General features: G+C 40.8%; 1 protein-coding gene across 1 annotated transcript; it reads right to left on the bottom strand.

The window, feature by feature from the left end:
* Window positions 1-524: 524 nt before the first annotated feature.
* On the bottom strand, window positions 525-19732 carry LOC143027943 (uncharacterized). The gene is made up of 2 exons (XM_076189587.1): window positions 19382-19732; window positions 525-1239 (listed from the first exon to the last, which is right to left on the bottom strand). Exons 1-2 carry the CDS (start codon window positions 19569-19571, stop codon window positions 578-580), a joined length of 852 nt encoding a protein of 283 aa, XP_076045702.1. The 5' UTR covers window positions 19572-19732; the 3' UTR covers window positions 525-577.
* Between the last annotated feature and the right edge of the window lie 590 nt (window positions 19733-20322).

Below are 20322 nucleotides of genomic sequence, written 5' to 3'. Positions count from 1 at the left end.
CAGAAAAATCGTCTTAGTATAGAATAAAAAAAGATTATCTTTGCAAGTTCAAAGTTTTATATCACATAAAATCCACGGTTACGGAAACTAAACATTGTATAACATTTACGTGAACAGAACTGTGTTATTACTGACACAGGTAACTAATACATCTGTATACTATAGATGCTATCACTTCATTTCTGAAACGTAACCTCGCCAAATCTAAACGTCTATAAGTGTAGACTTGGGCACTCCGGGGGGCACAAATATAGATGACGTTTGAGGACATTTTATTTATTTTTTAATTTATTTATTCATTTTCGAAAAATATTTGCGAACTTTTGAGTAATTCCGAGACATTTCCCAATTTTAGAATTCAAGCTTTATTAGATAATACATTTTTAACTTAATACATTTTACCAATCATGTAGGCTAAATATACAACTTATCATTAAGTTTTAAAAAATCCAGTTTTAGTCGTTCTCAAAATATATTCTTAATCTCAGACTCAGAACTGAATTTGGTTAATAAAATAAGTAGAATATAGAAGAGTGTTATCGGTATTTTTTAAAAACAAATAATTTACAAAATTTTGTCATTCCTGGAAAATATTCTCAATCTCGGACTCGGAACTGTCCTGGGGCGACATGCCTCTAGAAGTACCCGATTCTCTCGAATGAGTTGATGGTTGATTCATATGCTGTAGCGAGTTCAATCTGCATTCCAGAGGGTACTGATGCTGCTGGTATCTGCTTAATACATGAGACACATCCCTCCTCGCAGCATTGTCAATAACTTGCATGATTTGTATGCGAACGCCGAGCCGCAAATGTTCTGGGATTTTTTTCATTGGTTTCAGGAGAGATAACAAAAACAGTCGATCGTCGTCTTGTTCCTTCAACGTTTCCCTTTCTTCTCGTGACTGCATACCTGCTTGCAACACGTTCATCAGACGCTCAACCTCGGGAGATATCTGTTCCACCTTCTTCCTTTTCCCTCCCTTTTCTTCTACGTTTGGCACGGAGGAACATGCAGAGGGTTGTTCGGTTTCACTAGGCTTCTCTTCGGCAGTAGGTTCTTCCAGGTTATTAGAAGAACCTTTACTCTTGATGACATTTTGCAAGAAGGACAGATGGTTGTAAAACACGTACTGAGTTTTTCTTGAAACAGCTGACCCGCTTTTGAGCTTTGCCAATCTCTGACGTTCCCTTGAATAACAGTCCCGAAGACTTTTCCATTTTCGCTGCAAAAGTTTACCTGAAGCAAAGAAAATTATCTGCATTTAGTGTGCGTATGGGTGCCAGAGTGATTCTGTAGTTGTATGTAGTTGTTGGCGCTTACCTTCTTTTGTTTTTTAATTTACAGATATCTCGTAAATGGCAGCTTGAGGAGTGGTTTCCGTCTGGGAAGCAGTGACTGTTACCTGCCCCAATGGTTCAAACCGTACAGGGCAATGGTGAAAGCTTCGGCTGCAGTTGCACCCCTCCTGGCACAAGTTCCTCACCACTTCCCTTAATAATGCAACATCATAAAACCAGTTTGCTATGAAACATGGAAAATATTGAAAAGCATATTTTTTTTTTCCTTTTTTTTTTTTTTTTTTTTCTTCTAAATCTCCAAATACATAGTTCATCGCTAAGGGATTCGAAAATAAAGAAGACTTTCCAAACTGTGCTGGAACCCTGAACGGAAGTCATGGATCCATACGAACACCAGAAAGCCCATGTGCCATCAAATAATGCAAGTATATATTTACTTAATGGTGATTTAATATATTTCCCTATACACCGGTCCCTCCACATAAACATGTGAATAACGCATTCTGTTTTTTTTTCGCATTTTGGTAATTTACATAAAGTGAATATTCATTTCAATGGGGGGAAATAGGATCGAGTTCCAGTGTGCACCCCAGATGTGTACAAACTATAACTTGTTTGTATTCCCATACAACAAAGTACCACAATCCATGGTAGTATACAAACTAATAAAAAAAAAATAACAGTAGTGGAATAGAACCAAGAGAATGGAAGGAGGTGGGACAAGCCAGACAGACATGGCGAGACGTTTCAAAAGCGGTGATGGATCACCAAGTGCTCCGAAGACAAGCGGGGTAAGAGTATGAGTAAGTGGAAGCGTAGACTTCAGGAGATTCGATGGTGGTCGCATCAGATTTACAAGAAGAATAGCCTCCCACGACCCCTGGGCTTTGTACTGAGTGGTGACATAGAAAAACGAATCTTTTTGGCGTCCATACCTGGCATATGTAGTGGGAATGGGCTTCCAGCCCTCGGCCAAATCCACCAACCCCGCTATGCGGGTGATCGGAATGCAGCAATTGAGGCACGAGGACGTCAAGCCAAGCCCTAGGGACACCTCTTGTAAGGATTCATGTTTGTGTTTCATTTACTACTTAGAGTTGATCCTAAGTTATATGTGTTCTGATTCTCTTTCATAATACTTGACTGTTTATATTTTGTTACTGCCCACTGACGCCTGGCATAGAGATACCTGTACTTATGATTTTGAGCCATGCCGGCCCCATGTAAACATGGTGAAGATTAAAGCTAAGAAACAAACTGCCTTGTTTGGGAATTACACCGCCATAACACCTCTGGCGGACTCTCCGCAGGAGAAACCTGGAACCTCCTTTTCTTCTCCCAGGACTTTCACCTTTTTATTATTATAAATATTATCGGCGGCATTCGAGTCTTAGAATGAACATACTGACTCTGGGGTAAGGAGACCGAGTAGTATTTAGTAGGAAGACTTATACCTACTACTGGTCGAGCCACAGCGATTGGGAACACCTCGCCAGGTAAGCTGTTGGTATATCCAGCCGACTACAAAACATTTCTGCAGGGTGTTATCACGGCTTATGGGCGTAAGGTGCTGGTGAGGTTGAAGTACATCTTAGGCGTTATATATTTTACATATAATTATGCTCTTACCGAGGAGATGATAGAGCCTGTATAGTCGATTAGTACCCAACACAGGAGACACTTGTTTTGGTCAGTGTTAATGCGGTTACTGTCAACCACAGAATTGGCTATAAAGTATGCATTGGTCCATATAACTCCAGAACCAGGAACACTACAGGCCTCTCCTTAGGAATTATGCAAAGTGCAGTAGGTTTAGGCCTGCTGGTCCCTGGTTCCAGAGACGACATCTATATTGATGCCGGGGAAGTGGGAAAGGATATCAAACTATTCGTTGGTAGTCATTAGAGGCACCTACAGTACTGAAGGGTTTACCGGAGTGCTGAGCTCTTTAGGACCGATCATAGATTTCTGATTGTAATGCCACGTCCACACGGTCGAGCACTATCCGCCGGGCACGAGGGCTTTGCTCGACAACGGACAATTTCAGCGGGCAAACCATCAAACTGTCCGTTCCCGGCGCCATTTGCGGGCAGTGGATGGAGGGCTGACATCGCTGCCAAACGCACGAGGTGAGGTGCGAGCAAAGTTAGCAAACCCGCTCAGTACAGAGCGAAGTTACCTTCTCCACCATGTCCGCACCTAGTACTAGTGTGTACTGGTCTCGACAAGACGTGCTATTGGTTTCTATGCTTTTCCTCATATATCTCTCTTGCCTTTGTATATATGGCTCCACTTTCGAAAGAACAGAAAAGCTGCGTATGTTCATTCTCATGTAATTTCAAAACAATTGTTCATTTTCATCCTGCAATTCACGTAGGATTGTCACTGAGCTTCCCATTAAATCACGTCTTTGCCAATGTCACCGTGATTTCTTATTTTTCTTCTTAATGCAGGCAGCAATTATAATGCTGTAAAGTGCTACCTTCTTTCCAAGTATGGCGGGAACCATGGTTATCGTACCGCACTAAACCACCATCGTCAGCCGTGTGGACACTTCGCGGGCAGAGTCTGCGGACTTTGCCCGGTAAGGGCAAAGTCTGCCAGGCACAGCTCGACCGTGTGGACGCGGCATAACACTCAGACCAGTTCCAGGAGAATGGCGAGATGTAATTCACCTGGCTCGATTTCATCTGGTGAAGTTCAGGGATGGTGCGTGTGCTTAGTAGTAGGAGGGTGTAGCGTCATTCATGTTTCATACTTTTGTATAATGGTACTTTGTATATTGTTTTTTGTATATTGATATTTTGTATATTAATTATGTTATGTACTGGTATTTTTGTGTAATGATATTCGCACTGTGACTTCCTTTGTAGGTGGTTTTTCGAACCCGATTTGAACCGCCACGTCAGCATAGGTAACTAGCTTGGAGTCTATTTATTTTATTTTATTAATTTTTTTTTATTAGTAGTAGTATTATTATTATCATTATTATTATTATTATTATTATTATTATTATTATTATTATTATTATTATTATTATTATTATTATTATTATTATTCCTAACTATCGCTTCGCACCGTCAAGACCTCAACAACTGACTACAGTGTCTTGTTGAGTCTCTATATTATACGTGTAATATCATAATGGAACATTGTGTAGTACAGTACACCCTCGATATAACGAATCTCGATATACCGGACATCGGATATAACGGGAAAAAATCCGACCAGACAAACCCTCGTTATCACGGATGAAAATCCGTTATAGCGAGGGATCCTCGGTTATAAGGGATCTTCGGATATAACAACAGACCCCTGTCCCCATATCGTCCGTTATATCGAGGGTTTGTATCTCAATTTATTGTCAATATGTCTTATAAACAATACGACACAGTTTGTTAGTTTTGTTTATGTTCATGTCTGTTTCTGCAAATTTCTGCCTTTGTGACATTACTACTTATATCATACCCATGTAAACCGTGTATCCTTCCCATAAACCACCTTATTCCTACAATGTAGCAGTCTCTAATCGATTCGAAGGCCCTAGTGTCCTTAAGAAAATTGAACAAAAATGGGATACATTCAAAGAACTCTGAAAACTGCTGAGTGCATTGGAGAGCGTCCGAGTTTGAATATGGCATCGCGTGAAACACTAGAGATTATAGAGATGACCCTTACTGTCAGAGTGCCTGGATACCTGGATCTATGCAAGAATCTGAAACGATGGACGATAGCTCTTGCGAGGATGGATAAGGAAAAGTATACCAGGGGGATCGTTGAAGAAGTCGAGGATAATTCCAATACCGTCAGACCTGCTTACCAAGCCCTGAAGATATTCCACTCCGAATCTATGACCCACTATACTTCTTCAATTATCTGGTGACCCACAGGATGTGGCCGGCAAAACCAGCAGCTCTGCCACGTCTAAACCATCTCCAAAGAAAACGGGGGAGACATTGTTTTCTTTATATTTGCATGTATGGCCGGTATAATTAAAATTACTGACAAAGGATGAATGAGTGACCCGTGCACCCGTGACTCAACGACTCATAAAGTAGTCGCTAAGCCTGGTGTAAATTTGTACAGTCTCGACGTTGTGCCCCACTCTCCCAACACCACGGAAATTCCTAGGTCGGGAGCCGGGGCAACGTCGCCTGACCTGAGATGCCACATCGTTTAACAAGTCTCTTATTTTCTTTACTTGTATAAGAATTAATCATATCACCTTACCTACCATTTAATGAAAAAATAAATATGCATTTAGAATATTTCATGTTAACATACTCGAGGTAGTGGACAGCTTCCGGTATATGCTGAATGTTTTGATTCAGTACGTGACAACACGGCAGACAACACATTGTGGGTCACGAGATAATAGAAATAGTATAATTCGCTGTTCAAACAGCCGTTGGGCATTTAGCACCAGACGTGCAGGGGTGTAAAGCTCGCTTATCAATGTACTTTGAGGAGTTGTAAATGACTGAACCTTCGAGTAAGTGTTACGTGTGGATGAGATAATGACCGGTTTCTTTCCTGCCACTTTAAGACTGAGGCGATCCCGCCTCAACACTTTTCAAAACCTGCATGAACTGAGCATTGGACAGAGTTGTTAATCAGCGTAATTGAGGAACAACCATTGACGACACCAAGGTCAATGACCTTGTCTTTGGCTGTTGCTGTGTTTCTTGTGGAGTCGTTCGAGGTCCTTGTTGCGGCCAGGCATTTCATAGGGAGTGATACCAATGGAACTCAAAGTTTTGTATATCAAGACCAAGCTTCAGGTGTTTGGGGGTTTATTAAATGAGACAGTTCAATCTGTCCATGCATGTGGCGAGTTTATTGAGGTCTTGGAAAGTTTTTCACATGCATTAGTAAGTTAATCCACAATAGTGGAGGATTATATCAGGAAATCCTACGAAATTTTTGTATTGCACATAGCGTTAATAAATCGCTTAACCAGATATATATGCAGGGGAATTGAGACCCTTGTGATCCCTATTTCGTTATACAGCTATAGAATATGGACATTAAATAATGACTTGAAGAAGAGTCTCGACGCATTTGGTACTAAATAACTTACCGTTGTGAGTTCGTTCGAGTAGAAACGACTTCGGTTATAATCTTTCGTTTTTTTCAATCTTCAAATGTCAAATTGGCTTTGCGTCACGTATTGAGAAACCGAATGGCGAAATGAAAGGAGCTAAACCTTTACAAATGTTAGATTGCTGAAATGTTCTTAGGGAAGTCTAGAATGTTGCAAACAAAGTCTTCTTCGAGCTATTCGAATTCACAGCATTTGACGAGAATCGGCCCTGACTCGCTCGATGGAAACGCAGCCTTAGGTCACCGAATCTGTCTTTCCCGATGATGTTGTATTTCTTGCAGAGTCGTTTGAAATCCTTATTGCATCCAATGAGTCACTACACGAGGGTGATGGGGGCATCGGAACTCTTAAGTCTTCTTTACCAAGACCACGATTCAGGCGTTCGTACTCTGACTAGATGATACAGTTCAATCTGTCCATGCATATCATCTAGGTCTTGGAAAGTTTCACATACCTTGCTGGGTTAGTACATAACAGTGTCGGGTCATACCGGAACTCCCTCAAAGGAGTGGTATGGCCCATGATACTGAAAACTAACTCAAGCAGAGTAGATGGCGTTGTCGATATTCATACAGGAGAGCTAAGATCAAAATTTTCAAGTCGCCTGCCCCCTCTGGTTTGTGACTATGTAACACAGACACTGGAGGCTGGCTAGAAGAGGCGTCTCAACGTCTTCAGTAGCAAAACATCATCGATTGGGAGCATACGCCAGAAGACTGGGGGCGCCTCACACACTGTTGCTAGTTTCTGTAACTCCTCCGAGCAAGCTTCTGTCCAGTGATGGGCCACGGGCCGCAATCGTCCCTCGTGCAGCCCCACCCCACCCCACCCGTCCCCGCCCCTCACACACACACACACACACACACTGCTCTTCGAGTCGTTACTCCAACTCTTGTGGGCGGGGAGTTGGGGGGGAGGGGTTGCGTGTAAGGTCATAGCATTACCTATAGATCGGTCATACGAGCTCTGAGCTCTCTTCCGGGAGGGAAATAGCTGTCGATCACGAGTCCAACACGTGATCCAAAGACCAAGGTGAAACACACACACACACACACACACCGACATTTGTGGACTTAACAACAACAGATAACGTTGCTGTACTACACACCTATTACTCAGCCTACTGTCTTTTGTCTAGTTTTTGAATGCTTGTATCAACATCTTTTCACTGTCATGATTTTATATTGTTATAATTTTGTAGGATGTTTATTTTCATTTGTAATGGTGCTATACCCAATAAACCGATGATTATTATCATACACACACACGCACACACGCACGCACACACCGTAAGATACAACTAGGTAAATACACAAACACACACGACTCGATGGTGCAGTGTTTAAAGTTCCCGGCCGCCACTACGGAGGTCCGTGTTCGATTCCCGCCCAGGGCTGAAATAGATTCCGTATCGCCGCGCTGCAAGTCGTTACTCCAACTCTCGTGGGCGGGGGAGTTGTGTGTGTGTGTGTGTGTGTGTGTGTGTGTGTGTGTGTGTGTGTGTGTGTGTGTGTGTGTGTGTGTGTGTGTGTGTGTGTGTGTGTGTGTGTGTGTATGTGTGTGTGTGTGTAAGGTCATTACCCATAGATCGGTGGTATATGAGCTCTGTGCTCTCTTTCGGGAGGGAAATAGCTGTCGATCACGAGTCCAACACGTAATCCAAGACCATTGTGAACCATGGTGAATCACACGAATCTATATATCTGGTATCATTGGGAAACTTAAGATTTCTAGATTAAAAAGAGAAGAGAAAAATTGTAACAGGAAAAATCCTGATAGTCGCTATGACAAATGAACACTTTAAATGATCCACCCCAAATAAACAAAACATATCCGATTGCGACATGCATTTTCCAAAAAAACTGAATGACCCACAAAATCATCACCCCTCTTGCTAATATGACATGTGACACATCAAATGAAAACTAGATCTATATTGAATTTATTACCTTCTGAATGGTCCACTTAAATTTATTGTGTTAAACGTTATACACAAATATGGTACCATAATCACAATGAAAATATTTGCTTAAAAACGAAATGTTTCCACGTTTGATACAATAAGATTTTTCTTAGCTTTGAACCAAGTTTATGTGGCATTTTAAAGCATGGCTTATTAGCATTAATTTGGTATTTAAAATATTCAAATTACACACATACTGACAAACAAATTTATTAGCCATGTGCAAGTGACGTGTATTCAAGTGAAAATGCCTACTTGCGTTTTTGGAACAAATGTTTTATTCGTACATAGGTGCTTGACATTTGGAAAATAATACATAATTATCTTACTTTATGAATTTGTCTTCGTTCATGCATACATTCAAAGACTAAATCTACAAACTGTCAACTTGCATGAACACATGCATACATACACGTACATTATTACACATGCATGACTCGATGGCGCGGTTGGTAGAGTATCCGGCCGCCACTACGGAGGTTCGGGTTCGAATCCCGCCTAGGGCTGAAATATTTTCAGTATCGCTACACTGCGAGTCGTTACTCCAACTTTCGTGGGCTGGGAGTTGGGTGTGTGTGCGTGTAAGGTCACAGCATTACCCATAGATCGGTCATATATGAGCTCTGAGCTCTCTTCCGGGAGGGAAATAGCTGTCGATCACGAGTCCAACACATGATCCAAGACCATGGTGAATCACACAAACACATTTGTTTCAGGAACAAATGAACATCACCAGTATATTTTTCTGTATTTATGGAATTAATGTGAATTTTCTTCTTAACAGAAGTAATGATACATCGAGTTTTAATTCAAAATTTACCTAGATTTGGTGATTTCACAAGCAGTGACGTCAAGATTATTTGAGATCGTATTTATGTTTAACTTGCAGCAGAAGGATCCCATCTCTCATTTCTTCAGGCATATAAGTTAAATCTTGAACAAAAGTACTCAATATTAGATCATGTCAAGATAATACTTTTATTTATTTATTTATTTATTCAGATTGATCAGATGAAATGCAGTAGAAAGGCAAACGTGCTGTTTTGAATTGTTCGTGTTGCACGTCTTCGGTACTCGATGCAAAGCATTTCCACCTGTTACTAATGACCCTAAAAAGAAGTTTGCTAAAGTGAAGGAAGTTGAAGGTCTTCGGTTAGGACAGCCTTCATGGTCAAGTTACCGAATGACGGATACTTGTGACCTAATTCCGGAGGAACTTGATGAGAACCGTTATGCATCGCCGGAAACCTTGAACAACTGAAACCGTTGGCAGGAACCTCACAAAGCATGGGCGAGCGGGACGAGCTAAACAACGAGGTTCCGAAGAACACACAATCTTCGATCCAGACTGCATATTCTGTGGATCCAAAGATCGGAAAAAAGTCAAGGTCAAAAGTAGTTTGACATCTCAGGGCATGAGCATGTTTGGATATGATGGACAGGAGTTGGTTCTAGAAATGACCGAGAAGAAACAAAATAAAAAAAAAATGCTGACACGAATTAAAGGTATCTTTTCGACCCGAGGCTAGATTCCACAAGAATTGTCGGATGCAATCTTTCGAAAAACGGCACCGAACAGATACTGAGGCTACATATGAACAGAAAGTAATTGGTGATGCACATCAAAAAGCATTTGATAGCTGTCAACCGGTTGAAAATGGCGTTTTAGATGACCACAGTCCTGAAACTTTCTGATTTGCGACAAACGTATGTCGTGTATGACGCAAACCGAATTTGAAAATCCTGACCATCGCAAGTACAAAAAAAAAGAAGTTGGAACTCCATGCAGGACTCGCAGTAATGGGTTTAAACTGGACAAATCTAGATTTAAGAAGGAAATAGGCAAGAATTGGTTTACTAATTGGGTGGTCGACGAATGGAATGGACTTAGTAACCATGTAGTAAGCGCTGAAACTATCAGTTGTTTTAAAAAACGATTAGACAACTTTAGGATTGGGGATGACAGGTGGTGATGGACATAGAGCTGCCTTGTGTAGGCCTTATGGTCTCTTGCAGTCTTCTTCATTCTTATGTTCTTATACACCGTTCCACGAGAAGCTGCCATTCTGTGATCTGGGGCAGCGTTTCCCAACCTAGGGTGCTGAAATAAATTATAGGGGGTGCTGGGAAGTGATGCACACAAAAATCACAATACAAAGGATTACAAAGGCGGAGCATGCCGACAGGAGACCTTTTGGTCCATATCTAGGTCGGATGTGAAAAAATCATAATAATAAAATAATAAATAAAAACTATAATAATGTAAATAACAAATAAAATACATAAATAAATGCATAGGTATAGTTAAATAATAAACAAAGAGGTAAATAGTAAATAATGATAAATTGACATATAACTAATAATAAATGAAAATCAGACAGACAAATGATAACAAAACAAAAACAAATAATATAACATAAATTATAATCATTACAGCATCTTGCTTAGGTGTTTATCTAAATGATTCTTAAAGCTTCGAACTGAACTACATTGCACTACCTGTGCAGGAAGTTTATTCCATTCATTAACTACACGGTTGGCAAAGTTGTTTCTACCTACTTCCAAATTGAATCTATTTCCGGACAGTTTGAGACCATTGTTTCTTGTCTGATTCTCATTCAATGTGAAAATTTTGTCACTTTTGATGTTGTCAATTCCCTTTAAAATCTTAAAGACCTGTATCAAGTCACCTCTGAGTCTACGCTTTTTTAGGGAAAACAGATTCATATGTTTTAGTCTATTTTCGTATGATTTAATTTTGATATTTGTAATAAGTTTTGTGGTTCGCCGTTGTACTTTTTCCAGTCTATCAATGTCTTTGAGATTCGGTGACCATACGGAAACAGCATATTCCAAATGTGGACGAACTAACGATTTATATAGCTTGTTGATGAGTGATGGATTTTAGAAATCAAATACCTGGTATATGTATCATTGATTACCTAGTTGTGCATATTTGACTTTTTCCATGCTATTTTATTTTTCTATAGTGTTTTTATTTCTTCTGCAAACAATATTGTCATTTGGTTTCAGTTCTAAGGAATCAAGAAAATAAATCATCAAGCGGTACACTTCACTTTCTTTTATCCTTCTAATAACAAGATAGGGTGCTGGACTGCTTAGACATGACAACAGGGGATGCTGTGGTCGGAAAAGGCTGGGAAAGACTGCTCTAGGGAATGGATGTTCTTGAAAACGTTGGCACTCAGGTTCAAAGCAGTACCATATAAGCATCTTCAAAATAATCCTATGCCGGCAGACATCAGCGAGACAGAGGACTACAGCCACGCTGCCCTACAGGAGCTATTATCGTACATCATCACAGGAAAGAAAACCTCAACGCAATTGAGCCATCAGCGATTCTTGTAGTCCATTGGCCAGGATATTTGCAGAGCCACTACAAATAGATCTTGGAAATTTCCGAAACACGGCCTAACGTGCATGACCTTTCGTCATTTATTCAGAAGTGAAAAGGTCACAACATTTCTTAACCGAGTGGAAACGGCCATTGCCTCTTCACTACTGAAGTCATCATCTCAACTCTCGAATAAAATAATCCGTTCCCCATCCCCATCGTTATTCCATTTCTATTTTGACAACTCCGTCTGCCTGATAAATGATCTAACTGGAAAGGGATTTGTCTATACAGCGCATGGAATAATACGACCGTAGCTACAACAAGACTATCCTGAAGATAAGATTCCAACTATGGTAGCTCAGGCAAAGGCTCGACACTGGTCACTAACTGACCGAAAGCATTACTGTAATGTTGGCATAGAATATTCCTTGTGTGCTGTACATACGTATTTGTAATATTGTTTATCTATTATTGTATATTTAATGTATTATTGTGAGAACCAAGTATTCTTAAGCGTGTATGTTTTTCCCGCCAAGTCTGAGTGGTTGGTGGCGTGGTTTGGCGTCGGAGTCGGTTTCGAATACGCTTTGAGAGCGTACGCACGCTTGTTTCTGTACTGCTAAATCATATATATATATATATATATATATATATATATATATATATATATATATATATATATATATATATATATATATATATATATATACAAATTTCAGTTTTGTTTCATTATCCACCCGATACATTACTCTACCTGCCTGCTACAGAAAAAAGGAAGATTCCAGAGATTCGTATCCAAGCATTCGAATGTCCAGATGCCAAAGGAGCACAAGATGTCTTGTTGGACAAACACCAGCTGACAGGTACGTGTTTCGTATTCTAAGCGAACCGAATGAACAGGTACATAGTCAGTCTTCATCTCCGAAATTCGAACGCGACCATGTATAGCATTCCCAACGGAAGCGACGGTTTTCACAAAGTTCCTCTGGAATTAGGTCACAAGTATCCCGTCATTCGGTAACTTGACCATGGAGGTTGTCCTAACCGAAGACCTTCAACTTCCTTCACCTTTGCAAACTTCTCAGAAGAGAAGCTTTGCATTGAGTACCGAAGACCAGCAACGCGAACAATTAAAAACACATCAGATGGGGATCCACCGCTCCCACGTTTGCATTTCTTCTGCAGTTCATTTGATCAATCTGATAAAAGCAAATAAACGAATGAAAGTATTATCTTGACATGATCTAATAGTGAGTACTTTTGTTCAAGATTTAACTTAAATGCCTTAAGTACTGAAAGGTGGAATCCTTCTGCTGCAAGTTAAACATAAATACGATTTCAAATAATCTTGACGGCACCGCTTGTGAAATCACCAAATCTGGGTAAATCTTGAATACTCGATGTACCATTAATTTTTTTAAGAAGAAAAATCACATTAACTCCATAAATACAGAAAAATATACTGAAGTTCATTCGTTCCTGAAACATATATGTGATTCACCATTGTTTTGGATCATGTGTTGGACTCGTGATCGACAGCTATTTCCCTCCCGTAAGAGAGCTCAGAGCTCATATATGACCGATCTATGGGTAATGCTGTAACCTTACACGCACACACACACAACTCCCAGCCCACGAATTGGAGTAATAACTCGCAGCGCAGCGATACTTAATCTATTTCAGCCCTAGGCGGGATTCGAACCCGAACCTCCGTGGTGACAGCCGGGAACCCTACCAACCGCGCCATCGAGTCGTGTATGTGTATTTAAGCACTGGTATATATCCATGTGGTCATACAAGTTGACTATATGTAGATTTAGTATTTTAATGTATGTAAAAGATAATCATTTGTTATTTTCCAAATGTCAAGCACATGTGTAAAACATCTGTTCCAAAAACGCAAGTAGGTGTTTTCACTTGAATACACGTCACATACTTATGGCTAATAAATTTGTCAGCATGTGTCTAATTTGAATATCTTAAGTACCAAATTAATGCTAATAAGCCATGCTTTAAAATGCCACATAAATTTGGTTCAAAACTAAGAAGAATCTTATTGTACAAAACGTGTAAACATCACGATCTCGTTTTTAAGCAAGTATTTTTATTGTAATTATGGTACCATATTTGTGTATAACGTTTAACATAATAAATATAAGTACATCATTGAGAAGGTAATAAATTCTATATAGATCTAGTTTTCATTTGATGTGTCACATGTCCTATTAGCTAGAAGGTGTGATGATTTTGTGGGTCATTCAGTCTGGGGGGGAGATGTCGTATGTTGCAATCGGATATTTTGTTTATTTGGGGTGGATCAATAAAAGTGTTCATTTGTCATAGCAACTCTCAGGATCTTTCCAGTTACCATTTTCTTTCATTTAAAAATCTTAAGTTTTGTAATTATATCAGGTTTATGGAGTTGTATGTTAGTGTGTGTGTATCTATGAGTGGAACTATTCTGATCCATCCTCCCCATCTCAAACACCTCTCGGCCGGTTCGGTTAACTTGTTCCATGGGTTCTGTAAGCCCCTTCGACTCCTCCACTGAGACTTGTCTCCCGGGAGATCCAAGAAGAATCGTCGAAAAGACTTCGTATCAAACCAACAACCCAATAATTCGTAAACATCAACGTAGGCGCATGTAGCACTTTTCCTTGATGGTGATCCAACACACACAGGGTGATCTCAAGAAACAATCCTCATTGGAGGAGACGAAACGGATGCCCAAAGAATTTACGACTCGAGCAAGTCAGACAATCCTCCCGAGATGTTTGGAATGAGAAGGGTGGCTGCATGTGATGGTGTGATACGTTGTAGCATCGTACAATTGTGTATTATATTTACATATTGCTCAATTGGGAATTATACATTTTCCCCATTGTATAACTAATTCACGTAGGTTTTGATGGACGTTAATTTCATTATTGGTTGTATTATATATTTAATGTAAAGAGTGTATAACATTGTATACGAGTCTGTAGGGACCAAGCGAGCTTCTGCATGTTTGGCGCCAAGACAAGTGTGGTGTTCAGTTGTAACTCAGCCTCCGAAGTGTACGGATGCATTTGTCTATTGTAGTGCTTTATAGTATTGTGATTTAATACACTAACTCACATTGTTAATGTACTTTTATTTAGCCACCCTACAGAGGAGAGCAGATGTGAAATGGGGTAAGAGTATGACAGAAAATTTTGAAAGTAATAAATAGATGTTTTGGAAAGAAATTAAGAGAGGAAGAGGAGGCGAATCAAGTAGAGAAGAAAAGGTAAAAGGTGCAGATGGAGAGATGATAATGGAAGAGAAGGCAGTAAGGGGAAGATGGGAAGAATATTTTAGGGAGTTGCTAAATGTGAAGGAGGATAGGGAGGGAAAGATAGCTGCAGTGGGAAATGCTAAGAAAATGAGAGTGATGAGTGAGGAGAATGGAGGAGAAATAAGGAAGGATGAGGTGAAGGCAGTTGTTAAGATGATGAAAGCAGGTAAGGTACCTGGTCTGGATGGATGCAATGCAGAATGTCTGAAAAAGGGAGGTACAGTGATGGTGGACTAGCTGGTGAGGTTATTTAATGTTTGCTGGGGAGAGGGTAGAGTGCCAGAGGACTGGAGGAGTGCCTGTATAGTTCCTCTTTACAAGGGGAAAGGGGACAAGTGTGAATGTAGTAGTTTCAGAGGGATTAGCTTGTTAAGTGTAGTTGGGAAGGCTTATGGGAGGATCTTGATTGAGAGGATTAGGAGAGGAACAGAAGGAGTAATTGGTGAGGAACAGTGTAGATTTAGGACAGGTAGAGGTTGTGTAGATCAGATCTTTGTGGTAAGACAGATATGTGAGAAAGCTATAGGAAAGGGGAAGGATGTTTTTGGGGGCTTTTATGGATCTGGAAAAGGCTTATGATAGGGTGGACAGAAAGACACTGTGGGAGGTTATGCAGATATACGGGTTAGGAGGAAAGCTTCTGGGAGCTGTCAAGAGTTTTTATGAGAGTAGTAGAGCTTGTGTCAGGATTAGAAATGGAGAGAGTGAGTGGTTCGAGGTAAAGGTGGGACTTCGTCAAGGATGCGTTATGTCGCCCTGGCTGTTCAACTTATACATGGATGGGGTGGTGCGAGAGGTAAATGCAAGGGTAGTGGGCAAGGGATAGGAGATGGTTAAAGAAAATGGAGAAAAGTGGGAGGTGAGCCAGCTGTTGTTTGCGGACGACACTGCGCTTGTGGCAGGATCGGAGGAGGGATTGAGGAAGTTGGTGGCAGAGTTTGGGAGAGTATGTGATAGAAGAAAGCTAAAAATAAAAGTGGGTAAAAGTAAGGTGATGAGATGTACAAGGGGTGAAAGTGGCAGTAATCTGGAAGTGAGCATTAAGGGAGAGCGACTGGAGGAAGTGGATAGTTTTAGATACTTGGGTGCAAATGTGGCAGGAAAAGGTGGAGGTAGAATGTAGATTGAGAGAAGCGAGTAAATGCCTTGGTGGATTAAAGAGTGTAATGAGGAATAGACATTTGGGAATGGATGCTAAGAGGAGACTGTATGAAGGAGTGATTGTGCCAACAGCACTGTTTGGGGCAGAAACATGGAACATAAGAGAAGAAGAGAGGAGTTTGAATGTGTTTGAGATGAGGTGTCTGAGAAGTATGATGGGGGTTACTAGGCTAGATAGAGTGAGAAATGAGGAGGTGAGGAGGAGAACAGGGGTGGAAAAAGAGCTGGGAGATAGGGTTGATGAAAGAGTATTAGGATGGTTTAGACACATGGAAAAAATGAGTGAAGAAAGACTAGTAAAAGAGGTATGGAAGGCAGATGTGGAGGTAGTGAACATGAGGGGACGTCCTAGGATGAGGTGGATGGATGGAGTGAAGGGGGCTTTGGGGAAGAGGGGAATGTCTGTTGAGGAAGGATGGGAGAGGACAGAAGACAGGGGTCAATGGAGAATGGTTGTATATGGATGATGTTGTGATTGCATGAGGTGGAATGGGCGGGGGGATGGGGGGAGGTAGTATGTGTGAGCAAAATTTGACGCAGCCCGAAGGGATTTCTCCCCGTCCTCTCCCTTTATGCAATGGGGGGACGGAGGGGGGGGGTCGCCGATTTAATGAAGCGGCCTTGCTGTGGATGTGCTGTGTCTTGCGACACTGCTTCTGACCCAGGGCAGTGGACAAGGTGCAGGGATGACCCGTCATCCAGGAGGTGCTCAGATAAGAGGGAGGGTGGAGGGGTGTGGAGTGTATTCAGGGATGGAATGGGTGGAAACGATTTTATGCCTTTCCCTTTTTGGCTACCTCCCTTGTAAGGGAGTATATGTATGTACTACATGCATGGGGATTTGTTCAATGTAACCGTGGGGATTGGTGTCATTGTGTAAATAAAATGATGCCTCCCTTCCTAACTCAGTTTATCTTCCTAGATGAAACATAAACCACATTTTGTGTGCAGCTGTTTTTTTTTTTTTTTCTTTTACCGAATATCATCACCATCAACTGCGGCATACGCCAGGGTACGCGTAACTTCATTCAGATGCCGGCGCCACGGTCTCTCCGAGCAAGCTCACATGCAGACACCCACCCATCCCACTCCAAACAGCTCTCGACAGGTACGATCAACGTGCCCCAGCCATAAAATCCGTGAACGTCCCCTTCGTCTCCTCCTCCATCGAGGGTTGTCTCTTGTGGAGACAACGCTGAGTAGGATCAACTTCAGGGGAACGTGCCCATATGACCTGAGTTGAGGTTCATGAATTACGCTCGTAACTAACCTAGATTAAGTCTCACAGTAGTCTCTGGTTTGATATGAAGTAATTCCAGCGATACGCCATGATTTTCCGAAGGTACTTAGTACCAAAGACACCGAGATACTGTAATGGCGGCATAGAATATTCTTTGTGTGTTGTACATACGTATTTGTAATATTGTTTATTTATTATTATTGTGAGATATGACATTATCATATACATTATATATTATACATTATATCATATACATTATTGTGAGAACCAAGTGTTCGGAGATTGGTCGCGTCGCTTAGCGTCAGTCTTGATTATGCTTACGAAGCGACCGCACGCTCGTTTTTGTAGTGCTTATAACTAATACAATATTTTTCATTATTGCTTTATCTGACTGTTTCATTGGCCACCCCGATACAATACCTCTTCAAGTCAACATTCCATGACCATGTCTCACAGCCGTTCAGCAAGACAGGTGAGCACACAAGTTACTTGAAGATTCGAATCTTTGTCCTGCATAAATAACAACGTCATACACTCTGGTTGAGAAAGCCCATAACACCACGGACAGTGTCAATCCCTCGAAGTACTTCCTGACATGAACCATCACTGTTATGGAATACACTGTCAAGGTATGTAAAGCTTTCTAAAACCTCAATGTCCTCACCACATGCTTGGACAGACTGAATTGTGTCTTCTAGTAATCCCCCAAAAGACCTAAGTCTTGGTTCAAGAGACCAGAGTCCAAACGGTCTCGCCTCCTTTACGCAATGTGACTGCAACCAGGCTGCAGCCAGGACCTCCAGTGACTCTGCAAGGATAGTATCATCAGCAAAGTCAAGTTCAGTGACGTTGGTGTTGCCAATAGATCACAACGGCACTGATCGACAACTCTGTCCAATACCCAGCCCATGCTGGAGCTGAAAAGTGTTGGGACGAGGACACATCCTTGCATCACCCCAAAGAAGACAGAAGCTGTGTGACTCCCATTTAACCAGAAGTGCTTCTACAACCAACAATTAACCGTAAAGATGCTTTTCGGTCAAACGTATCCACAAAACCAATAGATAAGAAATACATAGAGTAATAAAACAAATAAAACGTCAGTTCATCGATGAATCCATGAGTGATTTAAGACACGTGTCCCGCTTGCTGAACGCATACCACACGAAATAACCTAGTGATTATTGACAAATTGACAACTTAGTAATTAGAGCCATAAATAAATCCTCCCAACTATATGTTTACTTTCATCAATTCTGGTGCCTATGGCAAAGAAATTTTGAGCAATTGTGATATAATGAAAAAATCAGAGGTTCAGATCGCGATGCGCCTTTCTGTGAATTTCGTGATAACGCTTTCGGTATAGGAAAATGACATTTGCCGTTTTCGTACGAGCTCTTTGCCAAAGCGATTTTTTTTTTTTTTTTTTTTTTTTAAGATTACCATCACTTTCATACTCCAAGGTACATGGAATGTACATTCTGGCAAGTGTTAGGTCATCTCTTTTATGACGGGGAGAATCCATTAGAACATGTAATACACAAATGGCGAATATTTCATCAGTTCACAAAATCATATATGTTTATGCGGATATCATAAGGGCTTAGTATGTCCTACATCAGGAATAGAAATAGCTAAACCTTTGACGATACACTAAATTGAGTTTCATAGATTACAGTTATAGGTACGTATAGGAGCAAATGCAGTTGTATGATTTTGGAACATAACTATTTACTTCTGTCATGGCGGAGGCTAAATTAAATAGCAATACCATTAAAGGAATTTTCCCATTGTTTATACATTACTTAATGTTTGTATATTATAGAATTAAATATGTTCATGATAATAAATAATGCAATATTATTTCAAATATTCCCTTTCGCCTCGTCTCATTTTTTTTTTTTTTTTTTAACATACAATACCAGTAATCAAACTTACCAAATTCATTTTTCTCCGCGGGTGACACTTCTTTCTTTAGAAAAATTGTTACCAGCTCATCCCAATTCTTCCTCTTCAAATCCCTGCTAGAATATTCGTCGTCGTTCAAATCCCAAAGAGCAGGCCTCGATTCAACTTCCGAAATGAACTTTTCTGTGTCAAAATCAGAATTCTCTGCTTCGATATTCATTCCTACACTGCTAAGCACACGCCTGGTTGCAAGGAAAGTCGCGTCTCGTCTGAACGGCTACGTTTGACTAGGGTGGTGGCGCTGCCAACTTGGCCGCACGAAAAATCGCCTAGCCTCGCCATGCACTGGGAATCCGGTCGCGCCACCGTACGCGCTGCCACCATGTATGGAAGGCTACACTCGAAATAATTCAAAGCCACGACCGCGCCACAATGGCGATGTAACCCATGGTGGCGTCGTATTAAGAGAAAATGAAACTACGAAATGAGATAACGTATCGTAAGACAGGTCCATCCTAGTATAAACTGTGATACGTAGAACGTTAAGGTAATCACATACAGTTGTGTGTGCTGGCGTGCGTGCGTACGACTACATTGGCAAAAGAGATTTCTTGATTAGGAAAGGATTTTTTTTATGATGTGAAAATAAATTTAGAAAGACTGCATGTAAAGGATATGAAGAAATATATTTTCCATTTAGATGCGTAAACACTTGGGATAGCTTAGGTGATATAGCCCAAGTCAGAACAATACATGAATTCAAATCCAAACATGTTGATTGGGAACTAAGACCAAGTAGGAACCTTACATCAAGTTAAAGCTAGAGTAGGGATAGGGAGAGGGTACCCACGAGCGTTGCTCCTTTCCTGTGAACTACAATAGGTAAATGCAATTGGTTACGCACATCGTGCATATTCAATTCCCTTACCCTGCATGACGGCGCGCTAGACGTATTAGAAGTATGTAGTGTC

The sequence above is a fragment of the Oratosquilla oratoria genome, chromosome 9 (assembly GCF_046742065.1).
Source record: "Oratosquilla oratoria isolate Oo_2021 chromosome 9, ASM4674206v1, whole genome shotgun sequence".
NCBI lineage: Eukaryota > Metazoa > Arthropoda > Malacostraca > Stomatopoda > Squillidae > Oratosquilla > Oratosquilla oratoria.
Note: the sequence above shows the minus strand (reverse complement) of the source record. Positions and strands in the feature narration are given on the sequence as shown.

Excerpts from the sequence above, each read along its gene's own strand:
- LOC143027943 (XM_076189587.1), bottom strand. The coding sequence starts at position 19,571 with ATGAATATCGAAGCAGAGAATTCTGATTTTGACACAGAAAAGTTCATT. Across the intron at positions 1,240-19,381 it reads CGCGGAGAAAAATGAATTTG|GTAAACTTTTGCAGCGAAAA; the intron begins GTAAGTTTGATT and ends TCTTTGCTTCAG.